Consider the following 25,036-nt stretch of genomic DNA (forward strand, 5'->3'; position numbering starts at 1 on the left):
CGGTCATACGGATCGGCTTAGTCCGGACTCTCGATTATACTGATCAATGATCTTGAAGAATAAAAATATATTTGCTGCGATATTATGCAAATACAAACGAAAATACGTTTTAGCGCCTACATTCTTCGTGCGGATATGCCCGCAATACACTTCTGTTGTTCGCTTTGCAATCATAATGCGTTATTTGTCAAATCTATACAACATTTGCAATGATTTAGGTAACAATGACACTTATAACACCTGAGGAGGGAGGGGAGTGTCACAGACTTCCACTAGGCAAAAAACACTACTAGAATGCGCGCGCTTTGCTATTGCAGATGTACACTTTGATGGCGGTGTTCGCGTTGTTTCTTGAATACAGTATGATTTAAAATCAACAATTAAACATTTCTCACACATTTTTAACATAATCTGAAATACTCACATGCCTTTAGTTATATTGCAGAAGTCCATCCTTCTTTCCTTTTGTCCAGCAAAGTGATCAATTACAAGTTCGTTGAAATCAGCGCCGGACAACAATTTCTTTCCCATTGAACGCATGGCAAGGGCACTAGTCTATAAATAAACAAGGGACGACACAAAATAGGCCGACGAAAAATACGACCAAAAAGAACAAGGTGCCTGGACACAGAATTGTGACAATTTTTCCCTATATTTCCCTAAAAAAAAACGAGCACTGTTGATTAATTCAAAATTGTCTTCTTGAATGTACACACAGCGCTAAGAAACTTCTTAATCGGCAATTACGCACAGTTAACTCCTCGAAAATGATGTCTGAACTCATTTCACTCCGTTCCTTCCGAGAGTCTTGCCGTTACTATAAGGACGACTCAAGGGAGTTAGAAGTCGTGGTCCACTAATGCTGATTCAGCTGACGGACGAATTTAAGGTCAGCAAAGGCATTTAAACAAACAAGGACGTCACGGACCATCTCCTTGAGTCTAAGAAATCACTTCGAAATCATTGCCATGATATAATAGAATATAAATTCTAGATCGTAAAAGACGACGACTCTGAGCCACAGATAGGAGTTGTAAGGATCTCCGCACTGACATTGGACAAGTGGACATTTTCCGTCAGACAGCTACCGCTCTGCCGCTGAGGAATTAGGTGAACATGAACTAAAAAAACAAGGACGGCTAGAAAAATGATGAACCTACACACAAAGGGTCCGTTGTACGCGGCACTTCTTGACAGTCATTGAATGACTCTATTTAAAGTCACGTTTTACGGGTTAAATCATGTTTAATCCTTCACCCTATCACGCACGCGCCTATTTCTTAAATTATAAATCAGTGGGGAATGTTAACTGATTTTTTCTAATACTGCAGGTCTTTTGATAAATTTATCTGAAAAATAGGTACCGCATTTCTAAACATCGGGAAGATATGAATACATTGTTCAGGCCTAAACATTATAATATTAGTTTCCCCAAGGTTCTTGAAATCCGTAATCATAATAGAACTGTGGCAAATACTCGAGAATGGTTTTCCTACATCAATACGGCCTTTAACTGGTTGGATTTTATGTGTTCCGGAATTCAAACACCAAAAAACGCAAGCATAATGGGATAATTTATTTTCTGTAGCAATACCTACCAGTAATTAAAAATTAAAATCGTATAACTACACCCAGTACAGTGATCATTCTGATTCCGTACGTCCCTTTTCTGTGGCAGCACCAAGTAGACGCCAGATTATACGCCCGCCGGCCTGCGCAGCGATGTCAACTCACACGTCGCTCTGCGCATTTTCGGACGACGTCCCAAGACTTCCATAAGACACAACGTTAGACGCGTCATAGCACCAGCGGCCCCCACCACTACCACTCTCCATATGACTGCATGGGGATGGATTGGGACGTTCTGGCCAGCGCCCCACGGCTACAAATACGAACTTCTCGCGCTATTTCTTTTCGTGTTTTTCCAACACTTTCGATGTATGGGACTGAAAAAACACTTTGATTAATCAGATGTATAATTATAAATTAATAGATTTTTATTATTTTTACTTTTTCAAATATTTGGGAGGGGCGGCGTCCGAGAGTCCTTATGGGCAAACCGCCACTGTTAACAGGGTGAAAAATTCCACCCAACAAAGATTTGGACCCATACCCATTCTTCATTAATGTAATGAGGCTTTCCTAAGTAAAGTATTTAACATGCAATATATTCTTTCATAACATGTGGCCCACCCATTGCACTGAGCTATTCCTACACTCAAAGGACATAATACGAAATTAAAGCATGATTACGAATTGGGCACATATCAGATTTTTTAATTCAATATTTTTGAGTTCATTCCAGTTTCTTCTTGGGTAATCATCTGGTGAGAGACATCATTTGTGAAATTTGTATGTATCAATATCAAAATATGAACTACTTTTATAATTCATTCTTAGGAGCCTAAAATTGCTTTAATGATCTCACATCTCTCCCTTTGGATATATGTAAAGGCTCAGAATACCTCTCCATATGGACATGTAACCATCCTGCTAGAGATACACGTAAGTCTTACCAGAATCGCCTGCTTGAAAATAATACAGAGGAAAAAAAACTACAAAAATAGGCAGGTGGCCCCGGATACCATTCAGGTGTGCCACCTTTACAGCTTTTAGCAAGGCAACATTTCATTGATTTTTTTTATTGGCGAAATAAATTTATTTCACCATTGGCAGTACACACATCTGCAAGGCTAAAGTCAAATATAAAATTTACAAACAATTACATACATACATGAATATTGAAATTACCAGGATAAGATTCTTGGGAATTCCCAAGATAATCATTTAACTATGATATGTACAACATTAAAGCAGAGTCCAGAGGGTTAATAAATACTAACAGAAGCATGGAAAAATAGGCATTCTAGTTGTCATATGGAAATTACCTTACAATGCATCCTCCAGACATTCATTAACACTATAGTAGCATTTTTCAGCTAGGAGAAGTTTTAGTTTCTTTTTAAATACGGAATGTGAGTTGCTATTTTTTATTTCTTCGGGAATTTTATTGTAAATGGTTGAGGCAGAGTGGTTGGGACCTTAAAGACAGAGCTGGAATACTGGTTTGAGTGGATGTTATTTCTTGAACGTGTGAGGTGATCATGGCAGGTAGAATTTGGAAGAAAATGGGAAGGGCTTTAACAAAGCAGGCACATGTATGGATATACAAAGAAGGGAGGGTGAGGATTTTAGATTTAGCAAAGAAGATTTTACCTGGAGTGCGAATTGGGACATGGTACATGGTTTTTTGGGCTGAAAAAGCTCTTTTAGCCACAGGTGAGTTTCCCCAAAATAGAATGCCATAAGATATGAGAATGGATTTTAGCGTAGTATACTATTTTTAAAGTATCCAATGATACAATCAGAAACAACCATCTGATCATGAATATACCCACGGAGATTTTTTTGGGTACTAGCTGTATGTGAGGTGCCCAATCAAGGTTGGTTGAGATTAGAAGTCCAAGGAACTTTGTAGTATACACATCAGAGGAGTGACAGATTTCGTCTACGTCAGGGATGAGATCATTTTTGTAGTTTTTATGTAGGAATTGGAGGAAGACAGTTTTCTGGTTGTTAACTGCATATCAGATTGTTCATATTACACCACTGATGCATTTCCATGATTGTGAGGTTGGTCCGGTCAAACATTTTATGAGCACTATTTGCAGTATTGATGATGGAGGTGTCATAAGCGTAGGGAGTGGTTTTAGAATGAGACAAGTGAGTAGGGAGATCGTTGATGAAGAGCAGGAAAAGAATTGGACCTAGGAGGGATCCTTGAGGCACTCCCCTTGTGGATTTCATGGAGCTCAATTTGATAAGTGAATTGGTGCTACCACACTGATAGCAGACAGTTTGTTGCCTGTCACTTAGGTATGACATGACCCAATCCTGGACTGGCCCAGTGATACCTAGAGCATTTATCTTATTTTGCAGAATTCTATGGTCGATCAAATCGAAGGCCTTGGTAAGATCAAAGAAAATTCCAGTAGGATAATTTATCAGCTCAAAAGAGGCCGAGTTAGTAGACTTTCCAGCCCTAAAGCCATGCTGGTTTTCATTAAGTAAATTACATGAAGCTAAATAGTCCTGCAATCGCTTGAGGAACAATTTTTCAAACAGCTTTGAGAAAACAGATAAAATTGATATGGGTCTATAGTTATCATCTTCGCTGTTTGAGCCTTTTTTGTGCACAGGGATTTCACGCGAATGTTTGATAGTTGATGGGAACTGGCCTGAAGAAAAGGAAGAGTTTACCATCTCTGCCAATGGTGTAGCAATGACATTAGATGCCGCTTTTAGTATGGGCATGGGGATATCATCAAGCCCTACCGAATAAGAATTATTAAAAGAATTTATAGTCTGTACAATCTCCGAAGGAGCAGTTGGAAAGAGGAACATTGAATGAAGTGAGGAGTGACAATGATTTTCACTGGGAGAGGAGGTATTTGCATCAAGTTGCGAAGCAATGTTGCAGAAATAAGAGTTGAACATGTCCGCAATTATTTCAGGGTCAGTGAAAGTTGAAGTTCATAGATGTGGGGAGAGTTTTATGGGAGGAGGCATCCGTTAGGTTACTAATTACTTTCCAAGATGATTTTTAATTACATTTGAAGAGTTCTTGATGTAATTTTCCACATGTGATCTTCTATGATGAGAGAGGAAGGTTTTAAACTCTTTTCTGGCCATTAAATAAGTTTGCCGTAGATTAGGATCATTTAATTTTTTTGTGGAGAGTGCAAACATGCTGGGGCATAGCTTTGAGCTCAGGGTGAGTAGATTTTCAATAGAAAATTTGTTTTCCTTCGCATGATTTTACAGAGTGGGAATGCAGAGTTAAAGTAAGATATAAAAATATTATAGAAGGCACTGATTTTTCATTACATTTGGAGGCCAGAAACACATCATCCCAAGACTCCCAGCCAGGGCAGTTACAAATTCCATCATTGATTTTTCAGAAAAGATTCTTTTCATAGAATAGGTTGGGGAAGAATTTTTAATGGGATTATCAAAATCAATGGTCACATTGAGGCCGAAGTGGTTAGTTAGGCCAGTGTCATGAGTTTTGCATAGTAGTTTTGATTTAGAAATGTCAGTAATCAAATAATCGATGAGGGACTGACATTTGTGAGTAGTTCTTGTGGGGTCAGTGTTGATAACCTGAAGGCCAAGCGAAGAGAGCAAGTTTGAGAAAGAAGACTTCATGCAGGAGTCAACTAGGAAATTAATATTAAGATCCAAAGATCATAACACCATCCACATTTCTACTAAATACAAACATAAGAACATTGTTCAAAACAGAGAGAAAATCATCAAAATTACCACTAGGGGCTCTATACATTGATAAAACAGCATAAGTTTGTTGTTTCACTTTCAGTAAACTTACATCACATTCACATAATTTGTCAGATGAGTAATTCACTTTCAGTTCTGTAATATTAACCTTAGATCGGCAATATAATACCACACCACCACATTTTAACTGTTCCCTGCAGTAGAAGGACACTTGAAACCTTCTGAAGTACTAGTGGATATTTCTTCCATAGAGAGCCAGTGTTCTGCAAGAATTAGCACATCAGTATCTAATTCATTGAATACCACCTCATTTTGTTTCTTAGACATTGAATATTTACAAAAAGGAACTTTGCGGAACCCTATCAGGGTAGTTTCCTTCATCAAAGAAAACGAAAGGCATTGATTGCGCTTCGTTACCCACCACTGTATTCATAATATGCAATTCATTTGATTTTAGAAATACCGGTTTAGACGAATGGCAATGGTCCATTTTTATCCTCATTTCAAAAGGGCCAGATTGGCGCCCATGCGATGCCACTCCACGTGACGTCACAGGGACCTAGTTTCTATACGAGAAGATAGGAGTTATACATCGTCTGAGGTTACCAATGCATGCATGAGGCGCAAAGCTCAGGGAAACATGTCTTATTAATCACTTATTAAAACTGGCTAAGGTCGGAAAGTTTTCTTCGTTTGATAAGGTATTAATAATCCTTATTTAAACCAAGCGCTACCAGCCAGCAGGGTACTCAGCTACCCACTAGCAGCCTGCGTCGTATCAGCGCTCAACTCGCCTCAAGGTCACCTCACAGGGTGGCAGCGGGAACCAGAAATACGTCACACGGAGAAATTTCCCGGCATTCATACTTACACATCACGTATTTGCGCACTTGAAAATTTTCACTTTTCATTTAATCGCGAAAAATAGATATCGTCATTTAAAAATCTGAAAGCGTGAAATACGTACTCCAGGAGTAATAATCTTTCGATTTAGGCAATAAAAAAATAATAGGAAACCACCCTATTAGCCTTTACAAATAATTTGGTGGGGGGTTTCTTCACGTGATTTGATTGGCTCACTATGTTTGTGTTGGTCATAGTCATAGTTTCATTTAGTCACAAGGGCACAGCATTTGATTCTTGACCAGTACTATTGCTGGAAGATTCCAGATTCCTTGTAGTTACAGTACTTGTAACCCTGCTAACACATTTGATTATTTCAGAACACAAGTTGTATTTACCTATGTTATTTAAATGGAGCCCGTGGCGAGTGAGTGTAAGATTTGCGATCCAAGCTTTTACGTAGCATCAAGTACAGTTACATGGTCAAAGTTCCCTTAGTTCCTCATTTGCCTTTTTTGTCTATAAATTAATACCATCCTAACAATTTGATGGGAAGGAAGGTAATTTTCCCAGGTCTCAGTAGATAGAATGAAGGAGTTCATCCACATTAACTAAGTAGATAGACGTTAACAAGAAGAGAATTCCACTCTGGGTTTGAAAACACCTACACTACACATTTCTCTCTTCAACACTGTATTCTGTAGGCATCTAGGTCATGAACAAGGAAGCTCAAACTTGAACTTTTTCAAGGGTTTTTACAAGATTCCCATACATTCAAATTCTCTAACTTTTTCCTATCATATTAACCCAACAAAAATAACCATTTTCCATGAATAATTCAAACATTCTCTTCAATAATTACATTGCAACATTTGAAGAGTAAATAAGTATAAAATGCTTAAAATATACTTAATTTTTTTTTTATTTGTTTACAATGAAAATATAGAACAATAGTAACTTGTACACCTAATTTCAGCCAAATATTAGTTAAAATATGGCAAAAAATTTAAATTAACTCATAATATGTCTTTTCAATGAGCATGCAAGAAACTAAGGATGTACTCCAACAACTTAATTACAATAAAAAAATATAGACTTCAAAATATCCAAAGTTAAATTTACAGTTAACAAAAGCAAACCTTTCTGAGCCCAAGACCTCATCCTGCCAACAGAATGTTGATTCTGCAGTACGGAAATTTTCCTTGATGCCAGGAAAAGGGTTCCATGACTGTTCCTGAACCAATTACAAATCCTTACTTTCCCTGTCCTGTAACAACCCTGTTGGTGGCATATTTCAGTATTTTTTACAAAACACCTACCACAACCAAGGCACCTCCATGCCATTTATTCTGATTATTGTTAGCAGATGCTGACTCAAGTGAAGAGTAAGAAATTCTCATTACTGTCACTAATAATCTTCTTATGGCTTGCATATATTAATTGTATCTAACACTTCTGTTCATACGAAGGAACCCAGAATAAATGCCCGGTGCTCCTCGACACTTCCGGCAGCTCATTCAGTGCTCAGGCCCTTGCCATCTTAAATTCACACTAAGTTTAAGCGGATAATTGTAACACTGCTGGTACATATTTTGTAGGGAAACCCAAGACACTGTGTGAAAGAAACAGCTGGCATCAAGCGGGAACATGCAACTGATTTTTATTCAGACTTCACGGTTACAAATTCCATGATATGTACTATCACAGGCAGCAACGAGGCAAACTCTGCACTAAAACCTGATAATAGCTTCTTATCATTTACACAAAAATAAGCATTAATTGCACTCTTGAATTTTTTGCGACTAAGGACGTATATTTCTCACAAAAGAATGTCTTAAAATATTCTTGTTTCGCATTGATGTCATCTGGTTGAAAATGATCCTAGGGAAAACAATTTTCGACTGCCTAGCTCTGGCCCTCCTAATTTGTTTCTTGTCTTCCCATTTTCAAGATCATTCGGCATCTACAACATTCATGTGTGAAAGAAAAACTCCTTGGCTGTATGAGGCAATCTAGGGATGACATCTTCCCGAATACCTTGAGTCTTGACATATGAACAAGATGCATTCCAAGACCTTGTTCATCGATACACCTATGCAAGACATCTAAAAGTGTAGTTATCCTACAGAATGCAACACAGCATTACAATTTTGCGTTAACCCACGATTGCGATCTAATGGATGTGATGCATCTGGAGCAGCAAAAAATTTGCTGCCCTCGTGAAGTGAGAAAAGACGAAATGCTGAACAATTCCCAACTTCCCCACAGATTAATTGATACTTTGTTCAGACTGTGACCAAAGTGTGATATCCTCTACGCCACACCGCATTTCATCAGCCAACACCATAAGTGCCAAATTTGAAATTGTGGATACGCTTGAATTCTATGCATGCTCGTAACTCTGTAAGTTTGCAGGAAGTGGACTTACTGGATGACCAATTTTGGGGCGGTAATGTATAGGTCATTTGAATGCCGTTCTTATCCGTTGATATTCGTAATTAAGTTCTTTCTGTTACCCTCGGTACCGGGACTGAGGTTTGTAATAATGTTTCTCTTAAAATAGATTGCATTAGCCTCTTCGTTGGGACCAACGATTTTCTTTGTAAAAACGAGCACTTTGTAATAAGGTTGTTTGTATTAACGTGAGTCTACTGTATACTTTTCATAAGTAACACATTTTCTGGCATAATTCAGTAGAAATCTTTGATACACAATATAATGAAAGCAATTATCTAATTCCATACTTCTTATTTCTATCAACACAAGTTCAGCACAAAAAGCAATTTTCATGACATTTAGGAATAAAAGGCATTATGTGCTGAAACCTGGGTTGGTAGAAATAATAATAAGAGTGGAAAAAGACAAGTGCTTTCATCATATTAAAAACTTTACAATGCTGAACAATAAAACAAAATGCACCATGAACTAGAATAGTCGGTGGAAAAAAAACACAATATGCTATTCAAACAATATTTGATTTCACATCATGCTGCAAAACATAGGTAGATCAGAAGAGCTCACTTGAAATCCAAAACCTTGAATCAATACATTCAGAAAAGGGCAAAAAACAAGTATTTTGGGATCACCCTCCAATTTTCAGTAAAATAAGGAAGTGTAAAAAAAAATGCTAATTCAATGTATGAAATGATGAACACATTCAATTTTTTATTTTTAAATAGAAATATTAGACCACAAAGGCCAACAGGTGTACTTTTAAACATGTATTTTTACAAAAAGTTACCCTAAGCATTTCACAACAGATATAAATGCAATGTCCAGTAATTCACTCATCACTTGTCCTTTCAAAAAATAATACTGCATCCAAAGAGTAAATTAAGATTGCACAGTACTAGCACAGGTAACAGTAGTAACACAAACCCACTGGCTAGAGTTGATTTCACAGGTTTTCTTCAAGTATTTCCTTGAATGGAAATATCTTAATAATCACCAAGCAACTGTCATACTATATTAATTAGTAGTCACATTAAATTAACCACATTCAATCACTAACACATACTAATTAAAAATAAGAAGGACATGTGAAATTGGCTGCATTTTATGCACATTCACTGCAAATGTAAAAAAAAATATTTTAAATTAGGAAGACTCTGTTAGCATCCTCTGCACATTAACATTAAATTGAGCATAAATAATTAGTACCGAAAATGGCACCAAAACAAACTAACAATCATTCTGATAAATTGAATAATTACTAATACATACATTTGCATATCATCAAATCTCAAGAAGGAGGGGAGTTTACAAGGGACACTTAAAATACTTTACAATCTTTACCATTAATATCACACAGTAAAAAAATAAAATATGCAAATTCAGGTACAAAACATATTCCATTCTATGTTTTACAAGCCACTGACACTGGAGCTTGGACTCGGCAGTCAAGCCTATGTCTTATCCAATCTCTGGTCTGTTGGAAGAGAAATAAAGACAAAGGCAATAAATATAAATTGATATTGTTAAAAAAATTAATTACACACAATTCACAAACTTATAATTCGAACTACAGCAAACTCCCAATGATTCACGCTAACAAAAGGGAGAGGCAGCATGAATACATAATTGGAAAACAAGGATAATCAAAAATTTCACTTTAATTTCTTGCCTTGTTCGTAATTTATGTAATTCAAACAATATATTATCATTAATTCAAGTAGTCTGTTATTTTAGATTACTTCCTGGAATCATTGAGAGCACTCTTCACCAAACCTCAACCTCTTTAATGGTGATAATGTCATTTTACTTGTATTCCCAATGCTCTATATACTCCTGCTTGGGTTCCATTAAATCAGATGCGAAGTCACAGCAATAATTGTATATTTTCAATATGAAAAACACATTTCAAGATCATAGATAACATTTTCCTAAATTTAACAATGGTTCACTAGTAAAGAATTTACTAAAATAAATCAAGAGTTTTTTTCCTGCTGCCTATAGTCTTCTGCAATGCTAGAGCAGACGTACAAGTAAACTTGAAATATTTTAAACAACCTTTTCAGCAAATAAATAAAATCATTCGTTTCATGAAGGGAATTCTAATAGAAATATAATCCCAGTGCAGTCTTGCATTCAAATCCAATAATCTTGGTGATTTTGTGCCCAATTTTATTTTAATAAAGATCAAGGAAAACGTCGGAGTGTGAAACTCGTGCATGGACACTCTGCAACACCAAAAATCCACAGGTGGATAATGCCGTATTTGAGATGGAAATGGGTCATATCACTTTCATCTACATTAAAAAATGCTAAAACACATACAGAGGGCAAAAGGTGCCACTTACAAGGTTTTTAAAGATTCAAAAGTTAAAATGCTACCAACATACCTGACAGTTTGTACTGCAGTAATATACTAGCCGACACCTGCTGCAGGTAAGAAATGCTTCCTGATGACAGAAGAAGCACACTCGAGTGATGGAATTCTATAAAATAAAGGAAACATTATTTAATCACCTCATACAATAATTACTTCAAGTACAAGAGTATTTACAGTACAAGTACCAATAGTACAAGTTTAAAGCACAGGGGACGTTCACTCTTTTATTAAGGGTAAGTCTCAAGATTTAGTGGAAGGATACTTAGTGCAGGAGGGACTTTTCCAAAGAGAACACATCAATAGCAATTCTTCCTGAATTTCATATTGCGCCCTCCAGCACACTTTATGAAGTGGATGAAGATATACATTTTATTATATTTTAAATACAATTTAAAAACTTCAGATGAATTAACAATTAGCAGTCCATGGGGTGTGCACAACATTACCATTACAAAATTCCCTGACATTACCAGGGTTTCTAGGGGAATTTGTTTTGGAGGGTGCTATTCATCACTAAATAGAAGTATTTTCGGGTTAATATTCTTCATGGGGTAGAAATAACTAACCACACAAATAATTCAAGTTTATAATAATTCTCCTTAACCCTTTGCCTGATACTACCTACGTTACTACGTACGCACAAATAAAAACTGGCCTTCACGGATTTGCCCGTATGTGATACGGGCACGTCCGCTTGGAAAAAGCTCATACATACTGACAAGCCCGTATTTCATTTCTCTGATAGTTAAACGTCTTCTCGAATGATGTCCCTATGTTTGTGGACTGTAGTGGACTCTGACGCCAAATTTCGGTATATCTCGTATGCTTAGGACAACATTACATTCTATCTTGTCAGCAGTGTTTTTATAAGTACACAGTGATTCTTCAGCCAATTGCGTTCACATTTTACTATATTGTTTCAACTGCTGCACTATTTTTCATCCAATTCTTCAAGTATCAAGTTAGCGTTTATTTATTAATTATTTTATTCTACATACTCCACATGTTTTTAGTAGAGCTTCATTTTTTTGTACATATATTTTCCAAATAAATAAGAATTATGAAAGTTCTCTTGTAGAAAACGTACGTGTAGGTCTATTTATCTCTTAAAATATTTTTACCCAAAAAAAACTAACAATTTTTTCACTTTCCATCGCATATCATTCATATCAACCTTTTACAGTTAGCCTTATTATCTGCCAACAATTATAATCAAGTGATTGCCATGAAAATCGTAGGAATATTTTACTGTCCTTGAAGACACTACGAATGCCTTCAAAATATAGAATCCAGCTCATGGCGACTGACAATGAGTGTGCATACCGCATACGTGATATATGATCGTTATATATTGCCTTCACTGGCATCAAAAGAGATAATTTTTTTCTTGTTCATCAGATGGAAATGTAGGCAGATTCATAAGGGAGGGAATATGAATCTGATTGATCACTGAGTCCGGCTCTTCTACAGACTACAGCTTCGAATCAGAAGAAGATGAGAGTGACAAAGAAGAGGTTGTTGATCCAAGAACCTGGTGTGAGGTGAACAGTACATCCCCTACCCGTCCAAGATTTCCCTTTTCGTCTTTGAATATATCAGTGATCTTTGAATATATCAGTGACATGATTTAACTTACAGCACTGATGTTGAAGTCACAGCACTGTGTTGGACTGCGGTAACCACTGTCATTGGAGATAGGCCTGCACTGAGTGCCTTGTCCTCGACTCTGAAAAAGTATCCAAGATGGAAGATGGTATATGTTAACAAGCAAGCGACATAATACCCACATGTTACACAAATCTCAAATTTTTACTTCAAATAAATGATAGGCAATGTCATAACTCAATGACCAATTTTATTTTAAAATTTTTCATCTGTATTTACTGGCAAAGACTTTTAAATCAATGGTTGAGGAGGGCAGGGTACATGACAGTCTCTGAGCACAGTGAAACTACTAAAAAATTATGTTACACAAGACTGTAATAACTTTCATACTATCAAATATGGGTTCCATGAATTTAGATCATTTTTATTAAAAATAGTAGCAAGATGGTTTTACAAATGGTAAACGATAAATCACAGGATAATAGGAAGTTCTATGATATAATTCCTCACCCAATGAACTGAGAGCTCAATTGAAATAATGAGTGACTGATTCAAAACGCAAAATAATAGGTAGAAATTTCTAGAAGGACGGGTAAAATAAGCATAGCAGAAATAGACATTTTTATTACACACAACAGATTGAAATTCACAATACCAGAGCTTTATGCATTCATTGGTTCCACAAAAAATATTTCCATACGAGGAAAAAAAACCCACTAGCATGCAAAAACTTTAAACACGGTTCCATGCTTGGGCCCTAAACTTGAGGATTCAGAGATCTCATTATGCATAGTTGAAAATTGATAAATACAAACATCAGTGCTGTACAGCTATGTTAGAACCAAGCATTATTAAAAAAATATTTACCATCAAAATCCATCACCACAACCACAGATGTGAAGCATAAATTTTATGGAACAATTTTGCAAAAAATGTGAGCTAATATGTATTTATATTTGTGTTTGATGCAATAGACAACTCCAAATTGCCCCGAAGTTATGTACATCATTCCAAATAGTAAGCATGAGGTGAAGAGTAAGAAAGGAAAAGAAAGGACATAAATACATGCTTCATGCAAAAATTTGGATCCCAATGACATATAACCTACCATTATGAACATCAGTATCATTAACGACCACAGTGACAATATTTCCCAATATTTGATGGCATCATCACTATTTTAAGTATCTCATAGAGTGTACAAACGATTTTTTTAAAGAATAAAAACTAATCACCCAAAAAGATAGGGAGTGCACTGATACGCAATGGAAACTTTTGTCCTTCCATTTGCTGGCATTATAAGAAATACGTTAAGCTCTAGGTGAAAATTACCCAAACTGAAACAAACCCTCATTATTATGGAAGGCTAACTATGCTTCAAGGAATTTAACACTTATGACAGCCCAAATTATTCTCAAGAGTAAGAAAGTGTTCAAATCCTGATAGGGAAATTTAGACTCAACAGGCATATGGGTTTTACAGATTCTTAAGTACACATTATCCACGATCTATTTGCTACCTTGGAGGAGATAGAGTTATTATCACATAATCAATTATCGCTCAGAGAAACACCTAATTTATGTGAAAGTAAACGAGAATAGCACCTAGCATTTGTCTCATAATAATGACATATCAAGTCTACAAAAGAGGTTCTGCACAGAAAAAAATCAGTTTTACAGAACAGAAAAAGAAGGAACACAAATAGGATAGGTATGATACGTAACAAAAGGAGAGGAACATTGTTTACTATGCGATCTTAAATAGCATTTTAGCATCAAGATTCTAAAAGAAAAACGCAACAAGAAGACTCTGAAAAAAATACTAAGCAGGAGAACTATACTTGGCTCAACAATCAACTTTTCTACTGGTAATTCACAAAAACAGAAAGCAAAACATGGACTACTGAAGTCTACAAAGGATATAACAAATATCATACGCATGTACACACATAGCAATCTTAATTATAGCTTAATAATGACATGAATAAAAGATAGACACCAAGATGAAAATATAACTCTGATGATTGTACTGCTAAGTCCCAGCATTGGACTTAAGCTCAGGACTTTGGAGCCATTTTATATAAAATTTTCTGAATCTTGACAAATATTCTGATATCAAAAGAACACAGAGGCAACACTACATATGAGGAGATTATACCAGGCTCCAAAATCAACTCTTTCTACTCACATTTCACTAATACAGAAAGCAAAAAGATGACCTACTGCAGTCTACCAAGGAAATAACAAAGTACTAACATATATGTAGAGCACACTGAATTTTGGCTGCCCTGAGATCACAGTGACATATGCACGATATCCAAGAGAAAATGTACTTCATGATGTTTCTCAGAAATCCCAGAATTGAATAAGAATCCAGGATCTAGTACTCACACATTGAGGCCAGAGCAGTGTAGCCCAGCAGGTGCAAACTTTGCATGAACCTGCAAAGAGGAAGCCGATTCTTTCCAATGCCACCCATGTTGACACTGTTGTTTATCCTAAGCACTGGCAGGCTTGTAATCATTTCTAAGCCACAGCATAATTTTCTGTATGCAATGTATTGCTAACTACTATTTTAAAATTGTCTCTAAATGCCAATAAGAGATTTATTTCTGAGAGTCTACTTAGAAAAATGGTCGGTGACCTGGCACCATGAACGAAACAAATGATACTATATTTTAGGATCGCAAAGGCAAAATTCTTAATGAATGAAGCATAAAAATGAACAACTTTTGAATATATGTTTGATAAAATGATCGTGTAAAAGGGATCTCCGCAAAGGAAACATTTGATTAACTACAACTGAGAACTGGGGCCTAGAACTTTTAACCAAGAAACCGATGCCAGGAATTAAACCAGAATGACAACGGACAAAAAAGTGGAACCGACCCAGCCATACTAAAACAATAATGATAATCCACAAATGCCAAGAGATATGGGACATCTTGATCCCTGTGAATTCTGCAGCCATATCAAAATGCACATACATCATATCCACCCCAACCTTTCAGGCATTAAGTACAAAAAATGCTACGTGAACAACGAAAAAAAACTGAAAAATTTACAACTAATACTTTGGTTTCAACTACATATTCAAATCTTATCTGTACCTTCACAGTATTTTTCTTCTTAATGGTGATTCTCTTCTTAGAGAGTTTGCAAGGCTTTATTTTCTCGTCTGCAGATTTGCATGCTAGTGTATTTTGATTAGAGGCTCCATGACACTGAGACTTCTCACTCTGCTGTAATTACAATTGAGTCTATATAGCCACTTTCATCGTCTTTATTTCTGAAGCTGTGGTAAGATAACTGAGTTCAAGTTCAAAATCCAAATATTTTACTTTGGTTTTTGGCCATTACCAGCAATAGTCCGAAAATAAATGACTACATGCATCTACTTCAAATGCATATAAAAACTGTACCATAGTTAATATTAGCTGTGTCAAACATTAAAATCCAATGCAATTAAAAAAACGGTATACAAAAAAGATAGCTGCAAAATAATAAATACATCTAAAATATACAATTACATTCCTACATGTAATTCTTACTCAATTGGACAGAGTATTTAATGAAAAAGACTAATAATAAATCATAAGGATTCATTCTGCCACAATGCATAAGTAATCATTAATGAAAACAAATTTTCACTCAATTTCAGCAATGGTAAAAAATTTCTTATTTTCCGTATTTCTTAAAAATTTCGGATTTGCACTGGAAGAAAACTATTATACACTTTCACAGTAATTGGACGGTAGGGATTCTTATGTTACACAACCATTTGGACAAACCAGTTAAGAGATATAATTAGCAACATTTAACATAAGAAGAATAACAATTAGTAACCAAACGATTGTTAACACAACAAAAAAAGAGAGCAAACATTTCCTATCATTCCTCATGTGAACACAAATGGTGCATATCACAGAAAATAAATTGGTTTTGCCAGAAATGGCACAAAAAATTTCTTAAAAACACATTTAGTCTCTCTTCTTCACCCTCGATTCCACTCATTACTCCTTCCATGCTCCACCGCGTGTTGTCCTCTCTTCAGCATTCATCGGTTCAATATCTTTTTCCTCCAATGAGGAATTGCAGGTTGTGCTGTTCTTGCCTGTGATTAATGAATGGTGTACTTGGAATTTATTGCTCCATGAGGACACACCCTTCCCTCAAAACTTAGCAGTACACATGTTTAAAAAAAAACCCTCAAAGTGGAATTATCCCAAGATATTGGAAATTCATATGGTATTGTAAGATGTGATCCGTTCAGTTATGAAACACTAGCCCTTAATTGCCTGAAAGCCACATTTTTTACTACTGAGAAATCCTCATCAAGAAAAATGGTCCTTACTATTATTGATAAATGATACTTTCGTTGGTAAGAAACATCCTAGATAACTCACTGAAATTGTATGCTATGAAGTAGAAACAAATTATTTAGGGGAAGGTATAGCTACAATATTCCTTCATAGCAGTGTTATTTTCACCAATTCCACTCCAAAACAAATTTCTGGACAAGTAGGTGCCAGAGAACGTGTGGCAGGTGCAATCATTCAATCCACCAAATTAGATAGTGCTCACGTCTGTCAGGATGATCCATCAACGCTGATGTCCAGAGGTATGTAGGAAACAGACACATTGGAAACACTGCACTACCTTACCCTGATTGAAACCCATGATGCCTTGATCAAAAAAGTTGAAATTTGAGAGAAAAACCACTAATTCTATCCATACTTTTACGTACATATCTCACATCTTTTCACTCCAGACACTAGATGCCTTCATCCTCCAAGTATTGAAATTAAGCATAAGAATTAATTTTCCCGTGAAGTAAGACTCATAAGGAGTGCGCACACAAAACTTTGCATGCTTAATACTTAATTCATCCTTTCTTCCTTCAATTCTGTATTTGCCTATTTTTCTTCAGCACATTCAAAAACCCTTTCTATTTCATCCACTTTTGCACTTGCCAAGCATCTCTTTCTTTGTTATTACACTCAACAGCACCTACCCTCAAAGAAGAACCTCAGACAATTGGCAAGTTGCAAGCGGCAGATGGTAAATATAATCATAGACGGCTGCAATTGAGGGTAAATCTGAATGATGAGTTCTGGACCGAGTCTGTAGTATAACTTGTACATATAGTGATGGCTACTTATATGGGAGTGGCATTCCTATTCCAAAGTCATAAAGATCAATGACAATCGATCATCATAGCCAAGAACTACCACTAAAAGCATTGCCCAGCCTGCCAAGCACAAAAAAATTCATAAGTTAGGTGGAGGAGACAAAAATGAAGCTAGAAATAGGTGTAGGAGCATTGGTAGTGGATGAAGTTGGTTAAGCAGATGGAAACTCTAACATAAGCCATATGCCAAGAGGATTGGCATGAAGCTAACAACATTATTTCAGAAAATATTTTGCCATGCAGATTGAAAATTTTCCAACCTACCAACCAATTTACCAACCTAGAAAAGAAAAAGAAGAGGGATACAGCAAAATAAAAAGAAGATGGATCACACGGTATGAGACCACCAATGAAAACCACACAAAACCGCCTCAAAACAATTAGAGAAGGACACCATGAAGTAGAAGATTTAACAATACTGAGGAAATGATGCGAGTGTAATTTAAAGAGCAACTTCCCTAGATTGTGAGTGGCAATCTAGAAAACATAGGCCAACAGTATAAAGGCAAAAGCTATTCACAAGTTGCTTCACCAATTACATGGTTGGAATGATCAGTGTGCTCATTAATCACATTCATCAGTTTGCAGCGTTAGCAGCACAGAAATGAGAACCAATTTCCTCATTAGGGAGAGATCCTTTTATTTGAGCACATAATTGAAAATATAATTCATTTGAGATGGTACAGAATGATGAGAGAAGTGGCTTAAATAGTAGTTAATTCCGTACATGGTAATACCTGTCAAGAATGTCATTCTAGATCATATAGAACATAATAGAAGACTGAGAAAAATATTATGATAATTATTAAGTAGAATAATTAGCGTCAGCAATCTAAGGCTTGAACCTAGACCACCAGCTTGAGAGGTAAGTGCAGATCCACTGGGCTAACATGGCATAGTGACTATCTGCCATAAGTTTTTCATTGATAGAAGTAGAAGTTAGGCAAGGAACGAGACACGGGTGAGATCTGTGCCCTGCAATTTTCAACAAGTTCATTGAGAAAGCAATTAATAACAAGAAGAGCAATTGGGTAGTCCGGGGACCAATGATGGATGAAGCGAAAAGAAAATAATCCGTAGAATAGCCCAAGCAGAGAGGGAATTCCTCAGAAAGGGGAGTCTCCTACTAGGCTAAAAGATAAGCAATTAAGTCAGAATGAAATTTATTAAGACTTACATTTGGAATATGCTTCCTAATGGTAGTGAAGTATGGATGATAAGAGTATTGGAGAAATCACGGTTGGAAGCTTTAGAGTTGTAGTGTTATCGAAGGATGATATAATCAATACTTTCATGCGTTACTAGGTGAAATTGCTTCACATTAAATAACATAACTTTTCCAATTTCACATATTTCATTTCATTCAACATCATGTCAGATGATGCTGCATTGATATTATTTGTGGGACATTTAATACGTTAAATTTAAAGTTACTTTATTTATTACTTTTTATTGAAGTCCACAGTAAAAGCTGAAGTCAAGGCTGATGAGATACTACATGACTTTAGCATTACAAAAACACAATGATTCGTCAGCCTTCGCCTGGCTCCTCTTTGAGATGGGGCACCAGTGGCGGATCTATGGGGGGGCCAATGAGGCTATAGTCCCCCCTTGGGTATCCAATTTACACAATATAAAAAGGTAATTTTTTTCCGATCCTGGATCCGCCACTGTGGGGCACTAAAGCACTTTCGATCCAGAAATACTGCATTTTACTGGTAAAGGAGGGAGGATGGATGTCTTGGAAATTTGGGAGATTGCAACGAACGGAAACCTTTTGAACGAAATAGCCTTTCCCAACCCATACCCCTTATCACTCATCACCGTTCCAAAACCTCCACCCCCACAACCGGCATGACAAACTTTGTTTCCTCCCTTCCCCTTCAGAAATTACTAATCCCAGCCCTGAACCAACTCCCCCTCCACAACAATAACATATATAAACCTGTCCTCACCAATATATTTGAATATTCTATGAACTTTATAACTGCTGAACAGCTGAAACCAGTTGGAATTTTTTAAATATATTGTGGAAGAAACAAAGTGTCTTTATTGCTCCTATGGAGCCCTTCCACTACGTACAAGCTTCAAGTTAAGATTTCACCAATACATAAGTTTCCCTTAGCACTAATAGACATCTGATAAACCAGAGCCCTTTCCCCGCTTTCCCTCATCGGACATTGTCCTCACTACTATCTGTTCACTCATATTCCTTTCATCCTATCTAACTGTCTCCATTCCCTCCCATATCTATATATCTCAAGCCAGAGACCTTTATTCATTGTAACTTCTGTAGGGAGCACATTTCTAAGGTAAAATGCAAAATTTTACATTAGTCTCTTTGCTACGTGTTTCCAAATCTCTAACATCACAAGTAATTGATTGAATATTCAAACCAGCACCAGGACCATGTCCTCCTGACATCTCAGTCTGATTCTCAACTGACTAAAACTGGTTGAAAAGACAAACTTAATTTTATCTTACCATGAGTTCAATGCAGCTGCCCGGGACAAATAAAATGTATAAATATTAAAAACTATCTCAGATAAAATATTATTTCTTCATCATTCTCAGATAATAGTTTAATCACTAAAATAATTAACAGATAAAAAACCAGGAAATGCTAATAATATTTCCTGTAAGCTAATAAGTTTGATGCCTTGAAGCAAAATGATGAAAACAACATTTTCACAGCCCTGGTAAATAGAAAAATATTGATCAAATCAAAGACCACCTACTAGATAATTTGATTCTCCTATAACATTTTCATCTTCAGCAGTTGTCAACTACGCAAGACCACATACACACTAGAAATGGATCACAAGAGGCAGATTATCTACAGGATTTACCAAGACATGCCAAGCTTCTTCTTCCCTATTATCAGCAAGGTTACTAGGACGTACAAATTTCCTTCCTATGCACAAATTTCCTTCTCACAATGGGCAAAACCACACCACCACTAGCATTCCGTTATTCACAAACCTACATGCACATCTCAAAATACCTTTTTCCAAAACCTTAGGATAATCACAAACATAGTACAATTACCTTAAAACGTGCTCACTTTAAAAGAAAAGAAAGAGCAAAAACCAATATGTACAAGAATATGAAATATTATTATCAGTTAAAAATTAGCACCAATCAGATGCGGGTCTTATTAAAAGCACTGAAAGCTCAAGCTTGGAATTTCATTCACTTCACTTTATGAAAATTATTTAAGGAATTGCTTATCAACTTAGCATGATTCATCACAGCTCCAAATTCTTCAATAAATCCAAAAAAAACCAATGGATAAGAAAAAAATTTGTTTTCCAGAAACTAACATGCATTGTAACTTCTAACAATCATTAACATGCAATAAATCTAACATAAGGAAAAATCTTACAAAAAAATTATTAACCACTACATATATACATCCTTTGTGCACTGCATTAACAGTAAAATCATGCATAAAAAGGTCAACATTTGGCAGAAACTTTCCTCTGTACTAGGAGATTATTTTTCAAGCAAGGACCCCAAAAGCAGAATGTGTTTCATCCACACAACAATTAATGCTGCCATAAGAATATTTTTTGAGAGTTTAGGCAATTCACTGACATAAGTGTGACATTTTTCAGCAGTCCTTTTTTCATTAAAAGTGACATACAGGTGTATGCTGTGCAGTATATCAGATTTTTGCCCTGACGTTTCGTGACCGAATGCTGGCCACTTCTCCATGGCCAGCAAAGTCAGGACGAAAATCTGGCATATATCATGTGAGCCATGAAAGCTTTAATCAAGAAACATCACTTTCATGTTCTGCTTTGGGGCCAATAACCTAGAACTAAAATAAAATAAAAACAGATGACTGCATAAGTCAACTTTAAATTTACTATCTGCTTGCAATGGACCTGAGAGCGATGAAATTCACGAAGTACCTACCTAGCTCACCCTACACTTCAACCTGATAATGCCCTGGCTAAGTTGGTGACAAAATCCACTACTTTATATGAGAAATTGAGCAAATTCATATACAATTGTTTGAACCTTTCTAAACATTGATATTTACTAAGGCGACAGTAAGTTCTACCACAAACTCATCCTTGTTCGACTTAATTTACATACTCAATCTGAATATTTGAGCAACCAATAATATGCTTCACTTTGTTTCATGTTTCAAAATTATTTAAATTAATTCCTCATAATGTGGGTTGTGATAGATGTGAAAATCTTCCTTAATGACAACAGTTTAGTAAATAAAGAATTATCACTTTTAACGAACATGTGTGCCAAAAAATAAAGAAAACTGAAAAGAAGGATATTAATTTGATATAGAAAGAGAAGGTTACAACTTAGAAGGAGAAGAGAACGATACTATTATGAAAGAAACCAATTATCTAACTACACAGGTTGGATAAAAATAAAAACATAATTTAATAACACACTGTGACAGTCTTGGGTGATAGGGGGCCCTCCTTATTGGCCCATCTTATTTATTATTGGCAGAAATATATCCATCGAGGCAGAGGTAAAGAACGGCCATGGCCTTGTATGGCGTTTTCAGATAATACCAATACAGTAGAACTTCTTTAGCAGGTTTTTGAAGGGACCACATAAAATGAACGTGCTATCCAGGAAATTGTGCAAACCATGGGAAGTAAATAATAGAAATAGGGATTATTGCAATCATAATTAAAATTACTGTCTGAAATTCTTGTAGGATCACCTTCCTGAACTCTTTTCACATTTAGAATCAAAAAAATTAGTGCTTAACTGCCAAAAAAACCATGTGAACGAAAATCACAATATATTCATAGATTTCCCAGAGACAATTACCTAAAAACGTCATCATTCTCCCGTGATTTGTCATATATGTTTTAATAGGACAAGATTGGCTGGGTCATTTCTTCTTTCTCAGATATTACTCGGGGAAAATGACGATAACCTTGAGTATTTTTTTGTTCTACCCTGTCATATATTTAGTCGCATTCAATAAAATCAGATGTATTTATGACTTCATACGTTTGTCTTGCTGTTAATTACATATGTATTTTTTTTTATTCTACTATGTCATATATTTAGATGCATTCTGTGAAATCGATATATAATGTAAATCTACTTATTCTTGTAATATATCTGACTCTATGATATTTATAACCATATATGTTCCTAAGGGACAAACTTGTCCCGGAATAATAAATTTCATATTCTATTCTATATCAAGTGGTTGTTTTAATAAATCATAAAAATTAAGCTACATTTTCTTTACCATTATCCCAGCAACAGCCATACTCATTCATGCTCAGAACGAACCCATAGCAATGAATATAACGATTTTGATGTGACGATTAATAAGACATTTAAAGACTATTGTAAGCAGAATTTTATATTCTACAGTTGAAATTCTTGAAAAAATATTGTTCAACGTAGTCTCCTTTCTATTTCTTGTACCGAGATCGAGTATTTTTGCGTGGCGATCCAAAGCATTGTCTGCTCCCGCAATAATTGTCAAGTAATGACACTCATACTCTTCGTGTCGAGAAATGCATTTGGAGGCATCACGGTCGTAGGAAGAGAGATGTGGGATGACTGTAAGAAGGTCGATGGCTGATAATACTTGAGTAACTAATGAATTCAGAGGTTTAAACACTCGGAAATTACTAGGCAACGAATTGTGGGTTGCTTCATGGCAAATAATCGAGCATATTACCCAGGAGAACGCCACTATGTCAAGCGTACTAACCAAATAGTTTTACCTGTATTTCGCTTGGATGGTACCAGGACCGGGAGAAATCGTCGTGGTAAGGAGTAAAACATGCTAACCAAGTTCCACTGTATATGAAGTTTCAAATAATGACTTTATTTAGGGTATTGTGAAGAAACATGAAAAATTTTGCATCACAGCTTATTTTTATATCAGTGATCTGCACACCATACTTAAGTAACTAATAGGGTTCACACCCAAAATTGGGATTCATTGAAAGTAGATGGAAGGAAACTTTTCCCATCCTTAGATAAGTCGCAATGAAAGAAAATTCTTCCCCATTCAGAAATTCAATCGCAAGTTTGAAATGAAAAAAAAAGCAAGATGCCGTCCACTTTTCATGAGATGGACATCATTAGCATTCTGGTTCATTATCTTGTTCAGGGAGATCCACTCAATGAGTGAACAAGTTGCTTACAAGAGTAGACACAACAACGAATCATGTCGAAAGTTCTCAATGAAGGGAGGACAGCTGAGGAGCTGCTCCACAGGAGAACAAGATGGCACAACATATCAGCAAATGGGCTAAGATTATTAATATTATGCCACAAAAATCTCGAGAAGTAAGTGACGAATCGAAAAACAGACAGTGACGTAACTATGGGGGGGGGGGGATGAGGGGATGTACCCCCCCCCCCCCCACCAAAGCCTCAGACAAATCAGAAAATAATTCAAATTTCTTGTCTGGATTTGATACATACTAACTGCGTCTGCTTAAAGTTAAATTTAAAATTCTAAGATGGTGTAAAATGCATTTTTAGGCATGCTATTTTTCAAAATTTTTCCTTAAATCCCTGTTTCCAAGGGGGATTGCCCCCACTAACCCAAAGCTCCTCATTCCTTCCCCCCAAGCCCCCAAATCCCCCTAAGCATATTCCTAGTTACGCCACTGAAAACAGAAATATATGGATATCTACAAATGCAATCACAATCAATAGCAAACGAAAACTGATGATCAAGCGCCTTCTCAGTGAGGTAAAGGCTTGAATTGTACATACAACATGAAAAGCTATTTTTCATTGCTATTTATACGCCACTGACAATTGGGATGATAGGCAGAAAGGTCATGATCCCATTAAAATTCTATAAAATGCCACACTGCACAAAAGATGCTACCAGGAAACACTAACTGAGGATTGGGTTGAAGGCTAGACTGCCAGTACAAGGTCAATATCACAAGAATTTGAGAGGTTTCAGGTCAACAAAGAGGTCAACACACCAAGAACCCGACCACCAAAGATATTTACATGATCAGCAATAGGTATGCACAAGCTCTGACGAATTAAACAACTTTCTTACTATTTTTCCCATCACCAGACATTTTTGTCAATTGCAATGTGGGACATCATCTGCGACAGAAGCAACAAAAAAGCACACTGTAGGCAAATGAACATCCTTCTACCTGAAACCCCATGGCATTTTGGCAGGTAAAAAAGCCTTTAGCTACAGGTCCAAAATTTACAAGAGTGAAAAAGTGGGAGATAAGGCTTTTAGCGTGTCCTACAGCAATGATTGTGGAGACATTA

At 36.2% G+C, this 25,036-nt stretch overlaps 1 protein-coding gene across 18 annotated transcripts in view; it reads right to left on the bottom strand.

Annotated features, from left to right (window-relative positions):
* Positions 1-9,272: 9,272 nt before the first annotated feature.
* Positions 9,273-25,036, bottom strand: part of LOC124159150 — a 229,009-nt gene continuing 213,245 nt past the window's right edge. For 6 of the 18 annotated variants that reach the window (XM_046534749.1, XM_046534747.1, XM_046534744.1 and 3 more), the window contains 4 exons: positions 15,687-15,818; positions 12,609-12,698; positions 10,983-11,078; positions 9,273-10,069 (listed from right to left, as the gene is read on the bottom strand). In XM_046534749.1, the coding sequence (XP_046390705.1) occupies positions 9,998-10,069; positions 10,983-11,078; positions 12,609-12,698; positions 15,687-15,818 (390 nt within the window). In that variant the 3' untranslated portion in view covers positions 9,273-9,997. Of the gene's footprint in view, positions 10,070-10,982; positions 11,079-12,608; positions 12,699-14,967; positions 15,018-15,686; positions 15,819-16,530; positions 16,691-25,036 lie in introns of those variants that run through there. The other 12 variants (XM_046534761.1, XM_046534759.1, XM_046534755.1 and 9 more) reach the window with 7 other exon arrangements.

The sequence above is a fragment of the Ischnura elegans genome, chromosome 5 (assembly GCF_921293095.1).
Source record: "Ischnura elegans chromosome 5, ioIscEleg1.1, whole genome shotgun sequence".
In the NCBI taxonomy this organism is placed as follows: Eukaryota; Metazoa; Arthropoda; class Insecta; order Odonata; family Coenagrionidae; genus Ischnura; species Ischnura elegans.